At 32.9% G+C, this 17,107-nt stretch overlaps 2 protein-coding genes across 6 annotated transcripts in view; one reads left to right on the forward strand and one right to left on the reverse strand.

Moving 5' to 3' along the window:
- The window catches only part of LOC106066346 (microtubule-actin cross-linking factor 1-like), a 102,887-nt gene extending 96,628 nt beyond the window's left edge, over nucleotides 1-6,259 (forward strand). For all 5 annotated transcript variants that reach the window (XM_056014851.1, XM_056014848.1, XM_056014852.1 and 2 more), the window contains 4 exons: nucleotides 28-145; nucleotides 658-819; nucleotides 2,974-3,096; nucleotides 3,551-6,259. In XM_056014851.1, coding sequence (XP_055870826.1) covers nucleotides 28-145; nucleotides 658-819; nucleotides 2,974-3,096; nucleotides 3,551-3,888 — 741 coding nt within the window. In that variant the 3' untranslated portion in view covers nucleotides 3,889-6,259. The remainder of the gene's footprint in view (nucleotides 1-27; nucleotides 146-657; nucleotides 820-2,973; nucleotides 3,097-3,550) is intronic.
- A 4,504-nt stretch (nucleotides 6,260-10,763) lies between these two features.
- LOC106066705 (deoxyuridine 5'-triphosphate nucleotidohydrolase-like) lies at nucleotides 10,764-12,425 on the reverse strand. Its single transcript, XM_056013868.1, has 2 exons — nucleotides 12,056-12,425; nucleotides 10,764-11,285 (listed from the first exon to the last, which is right to left on the reverse strand). Exons 1-2 carry the CDS (start codon nucleotides 12,349-12,351, stop codon nucleotides 10,946-10,948), a joined length of 636 nt encoding a protein of 211 aa, XP_055869843.1. The 5' UTR covers nucleotides 12,352-12,425; the 3' UTR covers nucleotides 10,764-10,945.
- Nucleotides 12,426-17,107: the final 4,682 nt, after the last annotated feature.

Raw genomic sequence — 17,107 nt, forward strand, 5'->3', positions numbered from 1 at the left:
TTAAGTTTAGTCAATTTAAAATTCCAGTTTGGTGAAAAACAAAAAACTTGCCTTGTGAGATTTTTGAATCATACTGTTATGGTCCGTGTTGGTGGTGGATGGGTGACATTGGAAGAATTTCTGGAACAAAATGACCCTTGTCGAGGTAACTTATTTAACTTGAAGAATTTTTCATTAATGTTTATATAATGGCTTTTTAAAAAATGTTTTGTTTATTGATTAAAGGCTGTTAACTTTTAATGCAAGTTTTAAATTGAATAGCTCTTTAGTGGTTAGAAGCAGAACAAAAATGAAAGTATCTAGAGACTCCAATAATATACATGTTACTATAATTTGTAATTTATATGTAAATTCAAGTCAAGGATTGTAATTAGTTCAAGAGAGTGATCACTGGTAAATTTTTGCAAACACATCATAGAGAATATATTTTAAGAATGGTATAATCTTTAAATTTCTATTTTCTAGTCATGTTTACAGTACATCAGCTCACTGTATTGAGGTTAATGATTGTCAGTATTTATTCCATCTTCCTTCATAGTAACTGTATCTTATGACTTTTACCCTAGAACTTTTATTATAAATATGAGCTTGTGTACCAATAAGATTTAACCATATTTTCACAATATTTAAACCAAATTATTTCTCTTTTGTTAACAGCTAAAGGTCGCACAAATTTTGACCTGCGTGAGACTCTAGCTCTGTCGGATGGTTCCATTGTTGGTTCTAGACGAGGAAGCAATAGTGGCAGAACGTCACCTTTCCCCACTGGAGTTCGGCGGCGGCAAAATGACACTGGCTATGCCTCTTCCAACTCATCAGGTATGGGTCAGAATCATGATGACCGTTCTGGTTTGCTATCTCCTACTTCTTCATCAACATCGCTTTTGTCCCCAATAGCAGTAGCAATGGCAAGTCCACAAGCACGTAACAAAGCAGCATCCCAAAGATATAGTTACCATGGTGATATCTCATGGGAAGGCTCTCAAGCAGCTGTAGGTGGGCACAGCCCTGATGGACAAAGTGAACAAAGTGGAGGTACCAAACATCTGTATAGCTGAATATAACCAGCAGAAATAATGTTCTTTATCCTTTCTTTCTAGATGTGTAATAATTGTCTTCCTACTAATAACAACATTTTTATATTTATAGTTTTACTCACTACTAATCATAGCAATACCTTCTTTCATTTAAGTCAGGGGTAGGCAAAGTTCATGTTTTAAGGGCATTATAGAAAATGCAACTACTAATAAACTGCTCATGGAAAACTTTTTTTACCAAACTAGCAGTAATCAGTTGCAACGTATTGCAGAGTAATCCTTTTTTTTTTTTCATTAACAATCTTATTAAGCACAGCATGGCAAAAATTGCAGATGTCGGATGTAACTACAATATTAATACTGCCAATATTTTAAACAATATGAAATATCCTCACCCTTAATCTTTGGAATTGAAGACATTGCCATTATTGTTATATAACTAAATTATATTAGATTCTAGCAAGACAAGATTGAAATTTGCCTTGTTGCACAATGGAAACAAAAAGAAGAGACCCATGTTCTTAGGAGTTAATTTTGAAAATAATCAACATATAATTGGAGAATGTTTGCTGACCTGAATGTGGAAGTATTTTTGCATAGCTTAGAATTAGATTACACAAAGCATACTTTTCTTTTACCAATGAAATAGTCAAGTATATGTGTTTCTTGTGACTATAAAGAGGTTGTTATTTATTAGAGGTTATAAAATGAAACAGTTTTGTCCCTGAAGTGAGCAATGTACAAGATGACTTGTCATTCATCTTAAAGTTTATCTTTGAGCTCTTCACATTAAATTTGGTTTAATAAAACATTTTGTTCTTGCACTCAATCACCTTTAAGAAATGGTTTTCAGTATTTCAAGAAAACTCAGGCGGAAATAAAAGACTGAGTTTTTATTAACCGTGAAATGAACAAACTAATGAATTATGACTTCCTCTTGAACTTGAAGCTTAATAAACATTAGTACTGGTAGTGCAGAACTGCCTTGTGAACAAGGTTTAAGTACTTTGACCTTTTAGGAACAAATGAACATCAAATGTCACATTTGGGCAAACTTAAAATAAAATGTCCTCAAGTATTAAAATGATTATGACTTCGGATTTGGAATCTGCACATTCAATTTAGTATAGAACAAAACGCTTTTGCACTGTTGTATTTCGTTATTAATGAACTGCTGACTAAGGTTATTATGATCTATTGGGAATAAATCTCTTCAAAATGGGAATCTGTTTGTAGTTTTTTGGTCAGAACAATTTCTAAAGCATAATACTAAATGAAGAAATAATGAAAAGTTGCACTTTGCCCACCCCTCTACATTACACATTGCAGTATCCATCTTTTAGATGTTTAATTAAAACATATTTATAATAGACTCAACCAGTAGTTTCAATGAAACTTTTTAAAATGTCAATTGTATTTATTTTTAAAATGTATATTATCAGTCTATATATCTAGATCTGTATTAATTTTATGAAAAAAATTATTCTTTGTACATATTATTAGACTTTTTTAAATTGTATATTTATCTACATCCTGCATATACATATATAGATGATATCAAGTTATACTACTTCTCACTGTAGCCTACAGACCTATATTGAGACTGTTCACTGCATATATTTATATTAGTATTATTCCCACTCAATGTATCTAAACTAAGTCATTGCTCTAAATTGATAATGTATCATTGCACTTATCTACTACATCTGTAATTATTGCATGACTGTACTTAACTATACTATAACTAAAAAAAAAAACAACAATTTATAATTATAGTTTACATAATGGAATCCTTTTGTTATGAAGTAATTCTGGTTTAGTTTTTCAACTTTGTAAAAACTAGGTTTTGATGTGTGGATAAATAAATACAACAAATTTGTAGTTTGTTATATTGTGTATTCCTAATTTGTGTTTTCTTCACAAATTTCATTAACAGGAAGTAATGACTCTTCCCTACGTCGAAGTCGAGTGGCCTCCTCCATGGTAAATCTAGCCAGCCCTTTGAACAACTCACATCATTATATGAATTCAACCCTTAGCAGAAATGCAGACACTTATGGTCAGTTAATATTTTGATCACTATAAACATAATAATATTGATAAATTAACACATCTCATCATTTTAACATATTTTTTTTTAGCACCGTACACTCTGGTTCTCTAGGTGAGATCTGTGAGAGGTTTCAGTACTGTTGAGTACTAAAACAAAAGCTTGTGTTAAATTATACCTCAAATACAAGCCCCAGCCTTTATTGGAAATGAATCTAAAGGCCATCTTAAGGCCATTAGCAGCAAAGCATATTTTGTCACTCAAACCATCATATTGATAACACCTATGGATCGCTTTTTTCTTTCTCTCTGCTGGGTGTTTATAGCTTTGTTAACCCTGCAAATGTATTTATTTTTTTTTTTTATTGAAAAGCCTTCCAAAATCTTATGTAATAAAATTTGTATCTTTAAACTTCATTTTATTTCAAACTTAATGTCTACTTGCTTATTTCTCTATGAATTAGGTTCCACTGGAAATTTAAATCGTTCTAAACGTCTGAGTACTTCATCTTCAAATATTACTGGACGAAAGACTCCAACACCAATTGGAGGCAAACCAAGGAGTCATATCTTTACTACTAGGGCCACTACGCCAACTGTTGCCTTTGGTAGCTCTGTCAGATCAAGGCCTACGACTCCAACATTTTCTCCTCACTCTTCCACTCCTCAAAGGCCAGGAAGTGCTACTCCAACAAAAGGTTTAACAGGTCCAGCAGTTGGTCCCCCTCGACAACGCAAGCTGCCCACAACACCGAGGACTCCAACTACCCCAACTCAGCAAACATCTCAGCAATTTAGATAGCTGTTTAGTTGTACATAGGTGGCTAGCAGCCAACAATTCCATTGTTTTAGTTTGTAATAAGTTTTTCTTGAGATTCACATTCCACAATCATGGCAATAGTAGGACAGAGAATCAGACATGCATTGTGGTTGTCAAAATTAAGATTCTGGTTGTACTAATTGACAAATTATTGTGGATAACCTAACCCAAGCTGACAAGAAATAGTGTCTCATTGTGGGAATAAGTTGTTGACTGTTAGCATTGCTTTGAAACATGGTGCTTACCAAATGTTAAGGAATTCATTCATTACTATTATTGCCTTCACTGTAACCTTTTAGTTTGTATATCTCTATGGTAATGGAAATAAGAGTATATCATTTCAACTTTACATATATAATTGCATTGTCTCATTTGTCTCTGGTGGGTGGGTCTCTAGACTTTGTATACAAAAATATCTAATTATGTTACATGGCTTTTTCAAAACAAATTTTTTTTTTATTATTATTATTATTATTGGTTATTAATTATTTAGATATACACTTAAATGGGAATCAAAATTTTTATTGCTTTATTATTATTCCACATTTAAACTTTTATAATAAGTCTCATATAATCCAAGTTTTTATATTGTTATTTTTTTAAACCTAATTGAACCAATAGTAAATGTAAATTGGAGTTTAAAAAAGAAATCTTTTTTTAAGCAGTTGGAAGTGAAAGTATTATGATAATGTTACATTAGTAGTGTTGTGTCTAAATATTTAAAAAAAAATATTTTTATGAATGGAAAACAAATATTTTTTTTACTTTTATTTTAGAATAAACTTGTGATGCATTTCTACAGTTCATGAAAAGTTTTAATGTTACACATTTGTTTTATTGTCATATTTTTAATTGTATGAAACAAATATTGAATCATCTAGTAATTTTCTTAAGATTGAGGAGACTATACATTCCATATATGTCCTATCTAGACATGATATATGTCTTTATATATCAGCATAACATTCCATTCACTTTTTGTTTGTTTCCTAAATGATCTGATGTGTCTGTTACTTATGTACAATGAAATTGATGACTATTATCACGTTCATTCCAAAAATAGTTGTATATTTTTATAAGCTTATGTAATGGTACTGGTTTATACACCCTGGTGGTCAAAGGGAGCAGATTCTAAGTCCATATTGCCAGCATTTCATTTTGCTACCTGTTGTATTTTTAGAAGCTTTAGTTGAAAACAAAAATAAATAATTTTCATACCCAGCTTAGCATATTGTAGTAGAGATATAATCATTTCTCTTTATACATTTATAATTCAGTCCACCATACCTTTTTTTTATACCAAATATGCTATTAACAAAAAATATAACATTTTAACCCAAAGTCTCTAAAATATCCCTCAATATAATAATCATATTTATTATAAATTCTTGTGTCAAATCTTATTTTGTCCCATTAAAGACGTTTTCAATTATATCATATCCTTTTAAGCATTTCATATCCTCAGGTCCAATTTATGTCCTGTCTAGAAAGTTTTTTTTTTTTTTTTCATGAACATTATTTGAATATTCTTTCTTATTCACTTAACATATCATTTGTAACTTTTTGTATATTCAGTCAAAGTACATTAGGTAATAATTGTCCCAAATTTTATTTCATTCCATTCATATTTTTGCTTTTTTTTTAAACTTCATCCAAAATATTTTGCTCTATAAATCTGTAAAAGCTGAAATTAAAGTCTAAGTGTGCCTTGCAAAATTTAAGTCAAATGAAGAACTGGACCCAACTTTTATCTCATAAAATACTGACATTATGTTTCATATGGGTGAACTGAAGATCAGTAGGTCTTTTTTATCTGCATTTCATTTCCAGTGCTCTTATTGTTATGACTACCCTATACCTTTTTTTTAATAATGGCCAGTAATACTTGTGTAGCTTTCAGACTTCTAGCAAATTGTTAGTTTACATTAAATGTCTAGTAATATTTCTTCATGAGTAAATACTTTTTTTTTTCATCATTCATTGACTAGTAGTATCTAGAATCATATTTTGGCCTTTTTTCACGTAAAGATTACCTATAATTTAATGGTGATCTTATTGTTGGTGCTCTTGATATCTTTTTGGCCAACTGTATTTTTGTAGAATTTATTTATTATCGAAAAATGAATTTGAAGTTTGTTTGAAATGTTCTGGTTTGGCTATCTTTTAAGAATTTAATGGTAACAGTGCGTCATTCTAAAAATGTATCATGCCTTGTATGATTAAAAGGTTGTCATATAGTATGTACCTTAAATTTAGTTAGTCATTAAGACTGTAGTGGTAATAGCACTTTATACTACATGTGAACAAATGTATTATGCCTGTATAAATATAAATTAAAAGGTTTTCAAACTGGTTTCCAGGTTATCTCAATTATTTATGTTTTAGTTGTATTATTTTTTATTACAGTAAAACGTGTAAGATGAAACAAATATTATTAAATTATTAATAAAATAATAATCCTAGTCCAAACCTTCCACTGGACGACGGGTATGGCAGTGAGCAGGGTATGAACCCGGGACCATCAAGACAATTGAACGACAGTCCAGTGTGCATACCACACAACCAGGAGTTGCTGTTAACTTAATAGCAAATTAATATCATATTATTGATAAAGAGATTTTTTGACATGACAACTTTGGTGTTTGTATTATATTTCAGAAGAGCGATTTTAGATAATCTTTTAGTATTGTTTTGTAATGGGAAAATAAACAACGCTGTCCCAGCACAGTTACCAACAGAGCTATTGGCATTTTCATTGGCATTTTCATTAGATGGAACTAGAAAGTAGATGTGAATCTAGCTTAACTTCTGATTTAGTGCTCTTATGATCTAGATCTAGAATCTAAATTATGTACAATTTAGATTAGATTTACCTAAGAAATAAAGCCTAGATAATCTATCAATAGAAAGCAACATTAGATTTAAAAATAGTAGCTTTGCTTGAATATTTTATAACATTCATTACATTGCAATTATAGATAATCTATTAACAGACTGAAAGCAACATTAAATTAAACAATAGATTAGCTTTAATATTTTATAACATTGCAATATAGATCTAGACAAACATCTAGAAATCATAACCTATGACTACAGTTTAAGTGTAGATTTAGATCTAAAAAATGAAAACCCAAATAGACCTATTATCAATAATACAATTTTTCAACATTTTGGAGGGAAAAAAATCAATAGTAAATTTGTGAAATAAGCGATTTCAAAAAATCAATGAATGTTTTTTTTATTTTAAAAATAATGAAATAACCCATTATCAATAATATTTTTAGACGTCTTGGCATGAAAATTAAATTTAAAATACGTCCCGATCAGAACGGGTCTCATACAAGGAAATCTCCCAACTGGGAGTCAAACACAGTGAGGTTGTGACAGAGCGTCGCATGAGGTTTGTGGGACATCTACGACAAGATGAACTATGCATACCTAGAGTTGAGATGACATGGAGGCCAATACAAGGAAAGCGCAAACAGGGACGTCCTCGTATAACTTGGCGCCACACCTTCATGGAGGACCTCAGAACAGTGGACACCAGATGGGAGGAGGCTTCAGACATTGCCAATGACAGATCTTTATGGAGACAGCTTGCCGCCCAATGCACTGAACGGCGAGGGAGGACCTAAGTCTAAGTAAGTAAGTAAGATACATCAAATAAGCAATTTCCAATAATCAATTTCATCATGGTAGGACTTTTTTTTGGATCTTTTGACATTAACATGAACAACCTACCAAATGATACTTAATTTTTTTTTATGTTTTAGAAGGAAAATGATGGACAGACTACACAAAACAAATAATGTCTTTTTCCTTTACGGCAGTCACTAAAAATGTCTTTTTTTTTTTATACGAGAGAGTTGTCAAGGGTTCCTAGACATTGGTGCACAGAGTTTTTATAGCATTTCATTTAAAAAATTTATATGACTTTAAAGGGAAAAAAACTTTTCCACTATGTCACACAGCCTAGTCAACGAGGGTTAACAGACATTTGCGAATGATTACTTATAGCCTTTGTGCCAATGTAATAACAATATGTTTAGAATCCTGGAATAATCTAATAAAAATTAAATTTTTGCAATGTTCGAGCATAAAAATTAGATGACCATAACCTTATGGAGAGATTTTTATACCATAATTTTAGCGATGATTGGTAAGAAAATTAAAGTAATATAGATAAATCTTGTTCATTTGGAACATTCTTTACCAATGAAAAGTCTTTTGTGATGTTTCAGCAAGAAAATTAAATGTAAAATAAGTCTAAAGTGTGATTTTCAACAATCGTTTGTAGTAAATTACTTTCTCATTTTAAAATCCTGTACAACTTTTGTTGATTTTTTATTAAAATATCAATAATTAACTAGTGACGTATTGTCCAAGAATATTAAGTGTTTTATAAGTCAATTATATTTATATAATAATAATAATAATAATAATAATAATAATCTTTATTATCCGTAAGGAAATTTGTCTTACAATTTGTGCATTACACCAAACAAAAAACATTATAACTATAAGAAACCAAAGTGTACATTCACACCAGACGCACTCATAATTTACATGTGACAAAGTTTATACCAGATTGTTCTTATTTAATGATTTGATTGCCAGGGGAACAAAAGAGTGTTTGTGTCTGTTTGTCTTTGCTATCGGTGTCTTGTATCTCTTTTGTGATGGTAAAATCACAAAATCCTGACACAAAGGATGATTCTTTATTTCGAGGATCTTGTTAGCTTTTTTATAGATGTTTGTCTCAAACAACTGACCAAATGGGGTTTGTTTTTTGCCAATGATTTTGCCAGCAGCATTTAGGATTCTATAAAGTTTATTCCTATTTTTAATGCTCAGATTGCCATACCAGGCAGTGATATTGAAACTTAAAATATTGCAGATGTGAGCGTGATAAAACATAGCCAAGGCCTTTTCGCTAACATTAAACGAGGACAGTTTTCTTAGTAGTCGTAATCTTTGCTGCCCTTTTTTGCTGATATAATCAGTATTTGCAGTAAAATTTAGTTTATTGTCTAGGATAGTACCAAGGTATTTAAAGGTTTGCACAATTTCAATAGTCTCTCCAGCTACAGAAACAATATCATTTCCCTTCTTGTCCCTACGAAAATCGATTATCATTTCTTTGGTTTTTTTTACATTTAATAATAAAAAATTATTTTTACAGTATTCCTCAATGTGTTCTAGTTCTTTGAAATACTCATTTACGTCTGAGCTCTCTGAGAGCAGGGCAAGAAGAGCCGCATCATCAGCGAATTTTGTGAAGGAGCAACAATTATATTTATATTATGCGATTTCAAACAATTATTTGATGTTATTTTTATTATAAAACAATATCTGGAACAACTTTATAGGTAATGAAATATAAGTCAGTATAGAGATTTTCATTTAGCTTTTATATATACCGGTATGCTATTTATTTTTAAAAATCTGGAACAACTTAATATTGATCATGAGGTTTTGCACTGTTTATAGCAAGGAAATTAAATGTGATATGCCTTATTTTTGTGTCTTTGTGAGTATTTTATTAAGAGTAATGAAGACACATGTTTTTTTCTTTTGTAATTACACAAATGTTGTGGGCTTGGTTTAAAATACACTAAAAAAATGTTTGCCTCATTAATTTAAGATAAAAACGTAAATCTAATTTGACTATATGATGCCATTACCCACTGTCTCATCAAATTGGATTTGAATTGCTGGTACATAATCAGGCATCACATAGTAAAATTTGGAATGTTCTGTTCTCCATCCAACTAAACTATACACCCAAAAATAAAGTCATTTATATGAATAGACTGTTAAGTTTTTTTTCCAGTTCATTTTGGAAACTAGTCCCATGATCCAATGACATTTGGTTATAGAGTACTTTTTGTTGGTAAAGCTTAGGGATTATTTTGTACTTTGTTCTTAATATATAGTTTATTTATTTTGTTAGTTTGCTCAAAATTCCTCATTTTGTTTTTGAAAGTGGCTCCTCTCATTACCAAAAATGCGATCATTAGTTAAGTAACACAAAGCAGATTTTAAGCCACAAACGTTACCCATTTCCTTGTCTTAACAATGTAATTGATGCTATATTGCTGCAGAAAACAATGAGCGTACACTTCCTAAATGCATGGAAATAGACAATTAATCTAAAATGAATTTTAAAAAAATTGGTAAATGGTGGTTGGTAGTACTAGGTGTTGATTTTCGCATTTTATAAAAAAATGTGATAAATTTTAGTTGTGATCCTGTGCCTATGAATAATGCCTGACGTAAAGTGTTTAGAGGGTTGATCTGTTTTTGTCACTGAATTGTACATTTGTATTGAGGAGATAAAACAGAACCAATAAGTAACTAAGTATTAAAAGTGACAGGCTTACTTTCCTGCACTATACAGTTGGCCATTGATTGGGCAATTCTATGACAAGTAATGGTGGCTGTGTTAGCAGGTCTGACAGTTGCATACCAAGGGCTTTTCTGTTGGGTCTCAAATGTGTCCTGTGACCTTCCTGAGTTCTAAAGCTGTCTTTGTCAAAAGTACAGAGTATTTTCATATTAATGGTTTTAATGATACAATGTATTATCTTTCTCTAACCCATAGATTGAAGTACTTTTTCTAAATCACAGCTAATGGTAAAGATTTGTAATTTTACTTTGTGCAAGTAGTTTAACAGTACCAGTACTTTTGATTGTGCATGAGCAGTGGCAATGTGTTTAGAGCTACTGATACTGGCACATTTTTAACAAGGACAAGGTATTATCTTGTGTTGACCAAAGAATGCCAGGGTGTAAGTTTATTCCCCATCAAGCCACTTTAAATTTTTTTTACTGGGGTAAAAACCAAATTAGAAATATAACGTGTGTACAAATATTTAATCGTGAGTACAATATTAAACAATACCAGCTGATATTTCCAGATCTCTTTGTTCAAGAATTTCTAAGCAAAAAAAAAAAACAAAACTTTGAAGGTAAACATGCTAAAAACAAGCAAACATTTTTTTACAACAATATCATTAATACTTATCAGAAAAAGAAGTTAATTTGTTCCTGTAGAACCAAAACCACCAGTTCCTCTTTCAGTATTATCCAAAGAAGGTTTCTCACATAGCTGAGGAATGTAAATTCTTTCACATATCAGTTGAGCGATTCTGTCCCCTTTGTTTACTTTAAAGTCAGTATCGGAAAAATTGAACAAAACAACTCCTACGTTGCCTCTGTAGTCTTGATCTATCACTCCGGCACCAACATCAATAAAGCTTTTCGCTGCCAACCCAGAGCGAGGCGCCACACGTCCATAGCACCCATCTGGAACAGCTATTTGGATATCAGTCTTCACAATCTCTTTACCTTTGGCAGGAACAATATAGTCATATGCACTGAAATATAGATATGCATTTGATGATTTTAGGAAGTTTTTTTTAAATTACAATATAATTTATTTGAAATTAAGAAAGAACAAAAATGTGTTTAAAATTTAGAGCATAACTAGACATTGTACAAGTGCAGTTCATGTTTTGTAAATAGCCACCAATCAATTTACTTGTAATAGTTGTAAGTCAAAGTTGAGAACTGACTTATATCCAGGAATTGCCTTCGATTCTCACAGTTTAAGGATAAGTGCAGATCTATCTATCATTTTATGTCTATGTATACTACACAAACCCAGTCAGTAACAGTTGTGATCTTCTAAACATTTAATTCTGTAAATAAATGACTTTAACTTTAAGGTTTTGACCTACAGTCCTACAGACCTAGTCTAGATCTAGATCTAATTCGACCTAAACACAGATGTCATGACTGTGAATAGGGTGACAGCCTATAGAGTCTAGATCTACAAATCTACAGTTGACTGGTCACTGGAAATAGCTTAACAAAATAAACTTAATACACTAGATCTAATAAATTCTAATAGTAATAGGGTTACAGTTGCCTGGGAATACTTAGGCTTTGGTTTGGAATACAGCTGGTCGGGAATAGGGGCCGACAAGCATAACACCCCTAACTAGTCTAGAAATAATCTAGAATCTAGTCTAGATCTACAAGATGAGGTAGATCAAAAGATCTAGTAGATTTAGTCTACCCTAGTACTAGATCTAGATAGTTCTAGTACTAGATTTAACTAGATCTAGTCGTAGATAGTAGATACCTGTAAAGATCAAATCCTGCAGCTAAGGGCGATCCCCTCGTCGGTGTAGTAGCGTTATCAGACAGTTTAGCAAACTCCATTATTACCGGTACTGCATCATTATGTTTGTTTGCATCACATTCACATCTTTGTCGCTTATTTGAAAGAGATTCATCGTTCGGGTAACAACTAACTTCAGCGATATTTTCGGCTGGCATTATTATTTTCCTAATAATAATCTTAGATCTGGAGAGTTGCTTCTTACTGAACGACCTAATCGAAAATGGATTAACGCGCCAAATGAGAGACTTTGACATTATTGTGTGCTATTTAGCCTTTTTTAAGGCTAATTTTGTCTTTCTTCACAAGTCAAAAAAGGTAAAACGTTTCATCGAAGGCCACGGGTTTTTCAGGTCAATAATTTGGCAGATGTCTATTCGCACGTAAGATGACTTTTTCACTGCGCGCGCGTACTACTATCTTTTGCTCTCAGTAAATAATTTAGATCTAGACTTTTTTTTCTGCAAATTATTATTTTTAAAATATTAAGATAAGATAAGATACTTTTTATTGATCCAATCAAATGGAAATTCAGTTTGACTACAATTGACAACCTCAGCGTAATTATTATACTGTACAATAACAATCTTGTAACACTCTGACCGAATGTCTAAATTGTAAATGTCACTATTAGGGGAATTTTATTAATATTATATTAATAATGCGTCTTTTTTTTTTTTAAACCGACAGACACATCCAGTTGTACCATAAAAAAATGTACGTCAATGCCCAATGCCGTTCAACATTTGCTTTTAACACTAGCACTACACACCGCCGCGGCTACGCCCGCTGATTTGTTCCTATGCTTTATATTGTTGATTATGACCGGAACACCCCCTTCATTTTTCCTTTCTCTCTCTCTCTCTCTCTCTCATTTATGCTTTTGTTTGATACCTGTGCGTTGTAATTTCCCCCACATGGGCCTAACATTTTGACTTGACTTGGTAAGACCCGCTTCAGCATGCACTCACGATTCCGTGACGATATATATAGCCTAAACGCTGTCATATTTTGGGCCCGTTAATTTTAGTTGGTATTACTTTTACTTATCCGCCGGCCAACAACAAAAAAGTTAGTCCTTCGTACACACCCCCTTTCTACATTTATCTTATTGGTATTTATCTAAATTGTTCTCTCTAAAAAATATTTTATTAATAATAATCGTTTATTTGACCCCTTTAATTAGAATATAAAATAAATCTAGCATATGAGACCTAGATTTATCTTTTTAGTGCTATTAGGATTTAGTAGTTTTGACAGAGCTACACATACTAAGTATCATTCCTTGCTCTCTCTCCCTTCTCTCTCGAAAAAAAAAAGGACACTATTATGTAGTTCTATCTTATTAATATGTTATTAGGATTTTTTTTTTTAATTTAGACCGTGGAATGAAATGGCGTAAGGCATATTAAAAATAGTAGACTTTTAAAAATACAGAATTTGTGACATATAGGGCCTATATATCGCTATTTGTGTTTTTTTTTATTAGACCGCGGCCTTTTGAGGGAAATACCGAAAATAAAAAACAAAGGTTTGATAGAGCTTGCGTTTTTTTTTTTTGCAAATTGCGGCGGTCAAGTTACGTAACGCCTATCTGTCAAAAGGGGTTCTTAGAACCTAGGAGTAAAAGGAACCTGTGTACGAAATGTGATGCATTAGATTTAGATATCGCGCTCCACCATAGTTTGAGAAACATTGCACGAGATCAAAACAGGAAATGAAATATATCACAACTAAGAAATGCTCTTTATTACTCGTGTCACTATGGCACCCCTGTAATAATGCAGTGGGTACCGAGTCACATAGGTGTGACTGGCAACACAATCGCAGACTCTTTGGCCCACCAGGGAGGGCAAATTCCACCCACTAATCAGGCTGTAAGCTTTCATCAAGCCCTGGCTATAATACAAAAAACAGAAATGGAAAAGTGGTTTGAGTGAAGGGACAAGTCCCAAAAAGCCCGTGGAGTCTGGGAGCGCATGAGGCGCCCTGACTGCACTTCCTCGTGGTGGAGGCTGTCCAGGCCTGAGCAAGCTATTATAGCACAGTGCAGGACAGGCCACTGTCCTGTTGGCTCATATTTCTCGCGGCTATGGCCAAATTTTGATTCACGGTGCCCCCGCTGCGGGGAAGAAGAGGAAACAATGCCTCATATTCTGTTTGACTGCCCCAGACTTGCTGATCTCCATCTCGACAGGTCTGGGAAACCCAAAATTCCCGACCGGTATGGCGACATTTATGCACTACGCAAGACAGCAGGGTTTCTGTCGAGGGCTTTTGCAAGAGAGGATTTGAGCCTCTCAAGCCCTCACTCTAATGGAGTTTGATGATGATGATGACTCGTGTCACTTATAAATGTGATCTTCGCGATGACCAACAAACTGGTCATAAGTCCCTTTGCGCCATTGTTGCTATATGCCACAAGTTGTGAACCCTTAAAGGTCATATGGGCCCGATTCATTAAGCCCTTTCGCGCCATGGATGTTACGCCATATAGTCCTGGTATGGTATGCTTGCAAATCTTGGACGATGAATGCAGAGCTCGAAAGAAAGATGCTAGCAATAGAATTGAGATGCTACAGAAAGATCCTAGGCCTATCACTAAAAAAGACCGCATCTCAAATGAAGAAATTAGAAACAGGATTAATAAAGCATTGAACTCCATGATGACCTGCTAACTAAGTTTGCGAATGTGGGGACAAGAGACGCCCTGGTTTGATCAAAGAGATATGCCGCAGATAACATGCCTTATTTAAATATCATCATCATAAACCTATATAGGCCTACCTTACCCTTGAACGGGGTCACCACATTTCAAAATCATATTTCTTTAAGCAAGTTATGCATTTTAAACATTGGTGAAAAAGGAGAATGAGATACAATTTAACCTACTCTCTCTCTCTCTCTCTCTCTCTGCATATATGGCATACTTTTATATCTATTAATATTGAATAAGATAAGAGACCTCAACAACAATGCTGCCCAGGACCTTCACTTACTAAAATCCGGTACTTTTATAGGCCTACATTTTATAGGCCCTATACAGTGTGGGGCATAGAGATCTCCCACATTTTGAATGAATCTACCAAAAGAACCCATCTATCTAGAAAACAATGCTTATATGTTTGAAAAAAAAAAAAGTTTTGTTTTAATGGGTTTTCAACTTTGTTTTCCGCTCTGGTACAGTGACATTGCGACTGAGCACAAAGCGTCGCTTTTACAGATAGGTTATTTTCATTTTATGCTTCAAACAAAGTCACGATGTTTACCTATAATATTCATTATGGCTTGTGAAAGGCAGTTTCGGGTCACCTTGGCATTAGATGACATGGGTAGCGGTAGGTCTACGGAACTCGAGTACAGTCTGAGGCGTGCAGCTTAATTAATTATTACATTGTCGTAAAGTGGCCATTGATGCCTTGTTTAAAAATTAAATATCAGTTTTAATTAGAACTTTATGAGTCACTTGTATTCATTATTCATGATGTGGTCATTGATGATGTGACATTGTTATCAGAAGTTTAATTTATACATATTCAAAATACTGTAGTAATTATGTAGGCCTAAACGAAGTCATTAGGCCTACACACACCAAGAGACAGAGAGGGAATCAATACTAGTCAAAAAGAGCCAAGATAATACCGTTGGTACATCTAGTGAGAGATATTCAAGTAAAGGGGGGAGGCTGTGATGTGTGGGAAGTGAGAATTGGAGGTCACGAGGGGGCATTGACAACAACCATTGTTGAGTTCTTACTCTTCTACCCACAAACAGCACAGAGAGAGAGAGAGAGAGATAGATATACTCATTAATGTTTAGCAATCTTATTCATGGTAAACCAGTTACACAGTAGCTCAAAAGACCTAGGTGTTATAATAAATGAAAAAGTATCACGGAATCCCCATATTGATGAAACTAAAAATGAAACAAAGCATTAGGGTTTATTAAAAGAAATTTCTATAAATCAAATAAGAACATAAAACTAAAATGTTATTTAACCTTGGTAAGGCCAATAATAGAATATGCATCCTCTGTTTGGGACCCCTCAACTCAAGAAAACATTAAGAAACTGGAACAGACACAAAATAGAGCAGTGAGATTCATAACAAATGAATTTTCACAATTGATTTAGTAAAATCGCTAAATTTAAAGACCCTTCAGGATAGAAGACTTAAAAGTAAAGTAGCAATTACACATAAATCACTGAACCACAATCTTCAAATACAAAAACAAAACATAATCTATGGCCTCCTACTGTCGCGAAGCGATACAGTTTGGGGTCAGCGGCGTCCCAGGTTCTGCCAGGGAGTAGCACTGATTGTTGCCTTACAAAACCTAATAAAATACTCAATACACAAAGAAAAAGCCACATTCCTTGTTCCATATGCTAAGACAAATTTGTAAAAATGCTCTTACTTCCCTATTAGAGCATGGAATGGGTTGCCTGAGTCAGCCAAGAAAACCAATGACTTGGCAGAATTTAAGTCAGTGATTAACACGCATGACTAGATTGACATGGGAACATGTGTAGGATGTAATCATCTTCTTTTTTGAAGTGACGTCTGTTCTTCATAGAGTTTTTTTGGATACAAAATTAATGTACAAGTATCTTATTTATAGTAAAATATTTTATATTGAACTTTTAATATAATGAAAGCTAGAAATTTTATTTAGAATTTAAATTTGACTATATTCTGTCTTGAAATAATACAATCTAAACAGAAAGCAAATTGTGATATTTAAAAAGAAATAATAAAGACAATTAGAATGAATGAAGCATTCCAATAAAACAAAATTATTTAGCTTGATAAATTGATCAAACTTTATTTAAGATCGATGTTTACTGAAATGTAAGACACTCATTAATTGATAGAAGCAGTACATTTGCACAATTATTAGTGAGATTGAAAACTTTTATCCCTTTTAGGAAATCGAGTAATTCATTTATACCATGATAATGATAGCATTTTATTAAAGTATGGCCTTGGACTGCTATTCATTGGTCTCAGTGGT

Source organism: Biomphalaria glabrata, chromosome 16 (assembly GCF_947242115.1).
Source record: "Biomphalaria glabrata chromosome 16, xgBioGlab47.1, whole genome shotgun sequence".
Taxonomy (NCBI): domain Eukaryota; kingdom Metazoa; phylum Mollusca; class Gastropoda; family Planorbidae; genus Biomphalaria; species Biomphalaria glabrata.

Coding starts and splice junctions, on each gene's coding strand:
- LOC106066705 (XM_056013868.1), bottom strand. CDS start 12,351: ATGTCAAAGTCTCTCATTTGGCGCGTTAATCCATTTTCGATTAGGTCG. Junction 11,286..12,055: donor GCAGGATTTGATCTTTACAG/GTATCTACTATC, acceptor TCTATATTTCAG/TGCATATGACTATATTGTTC.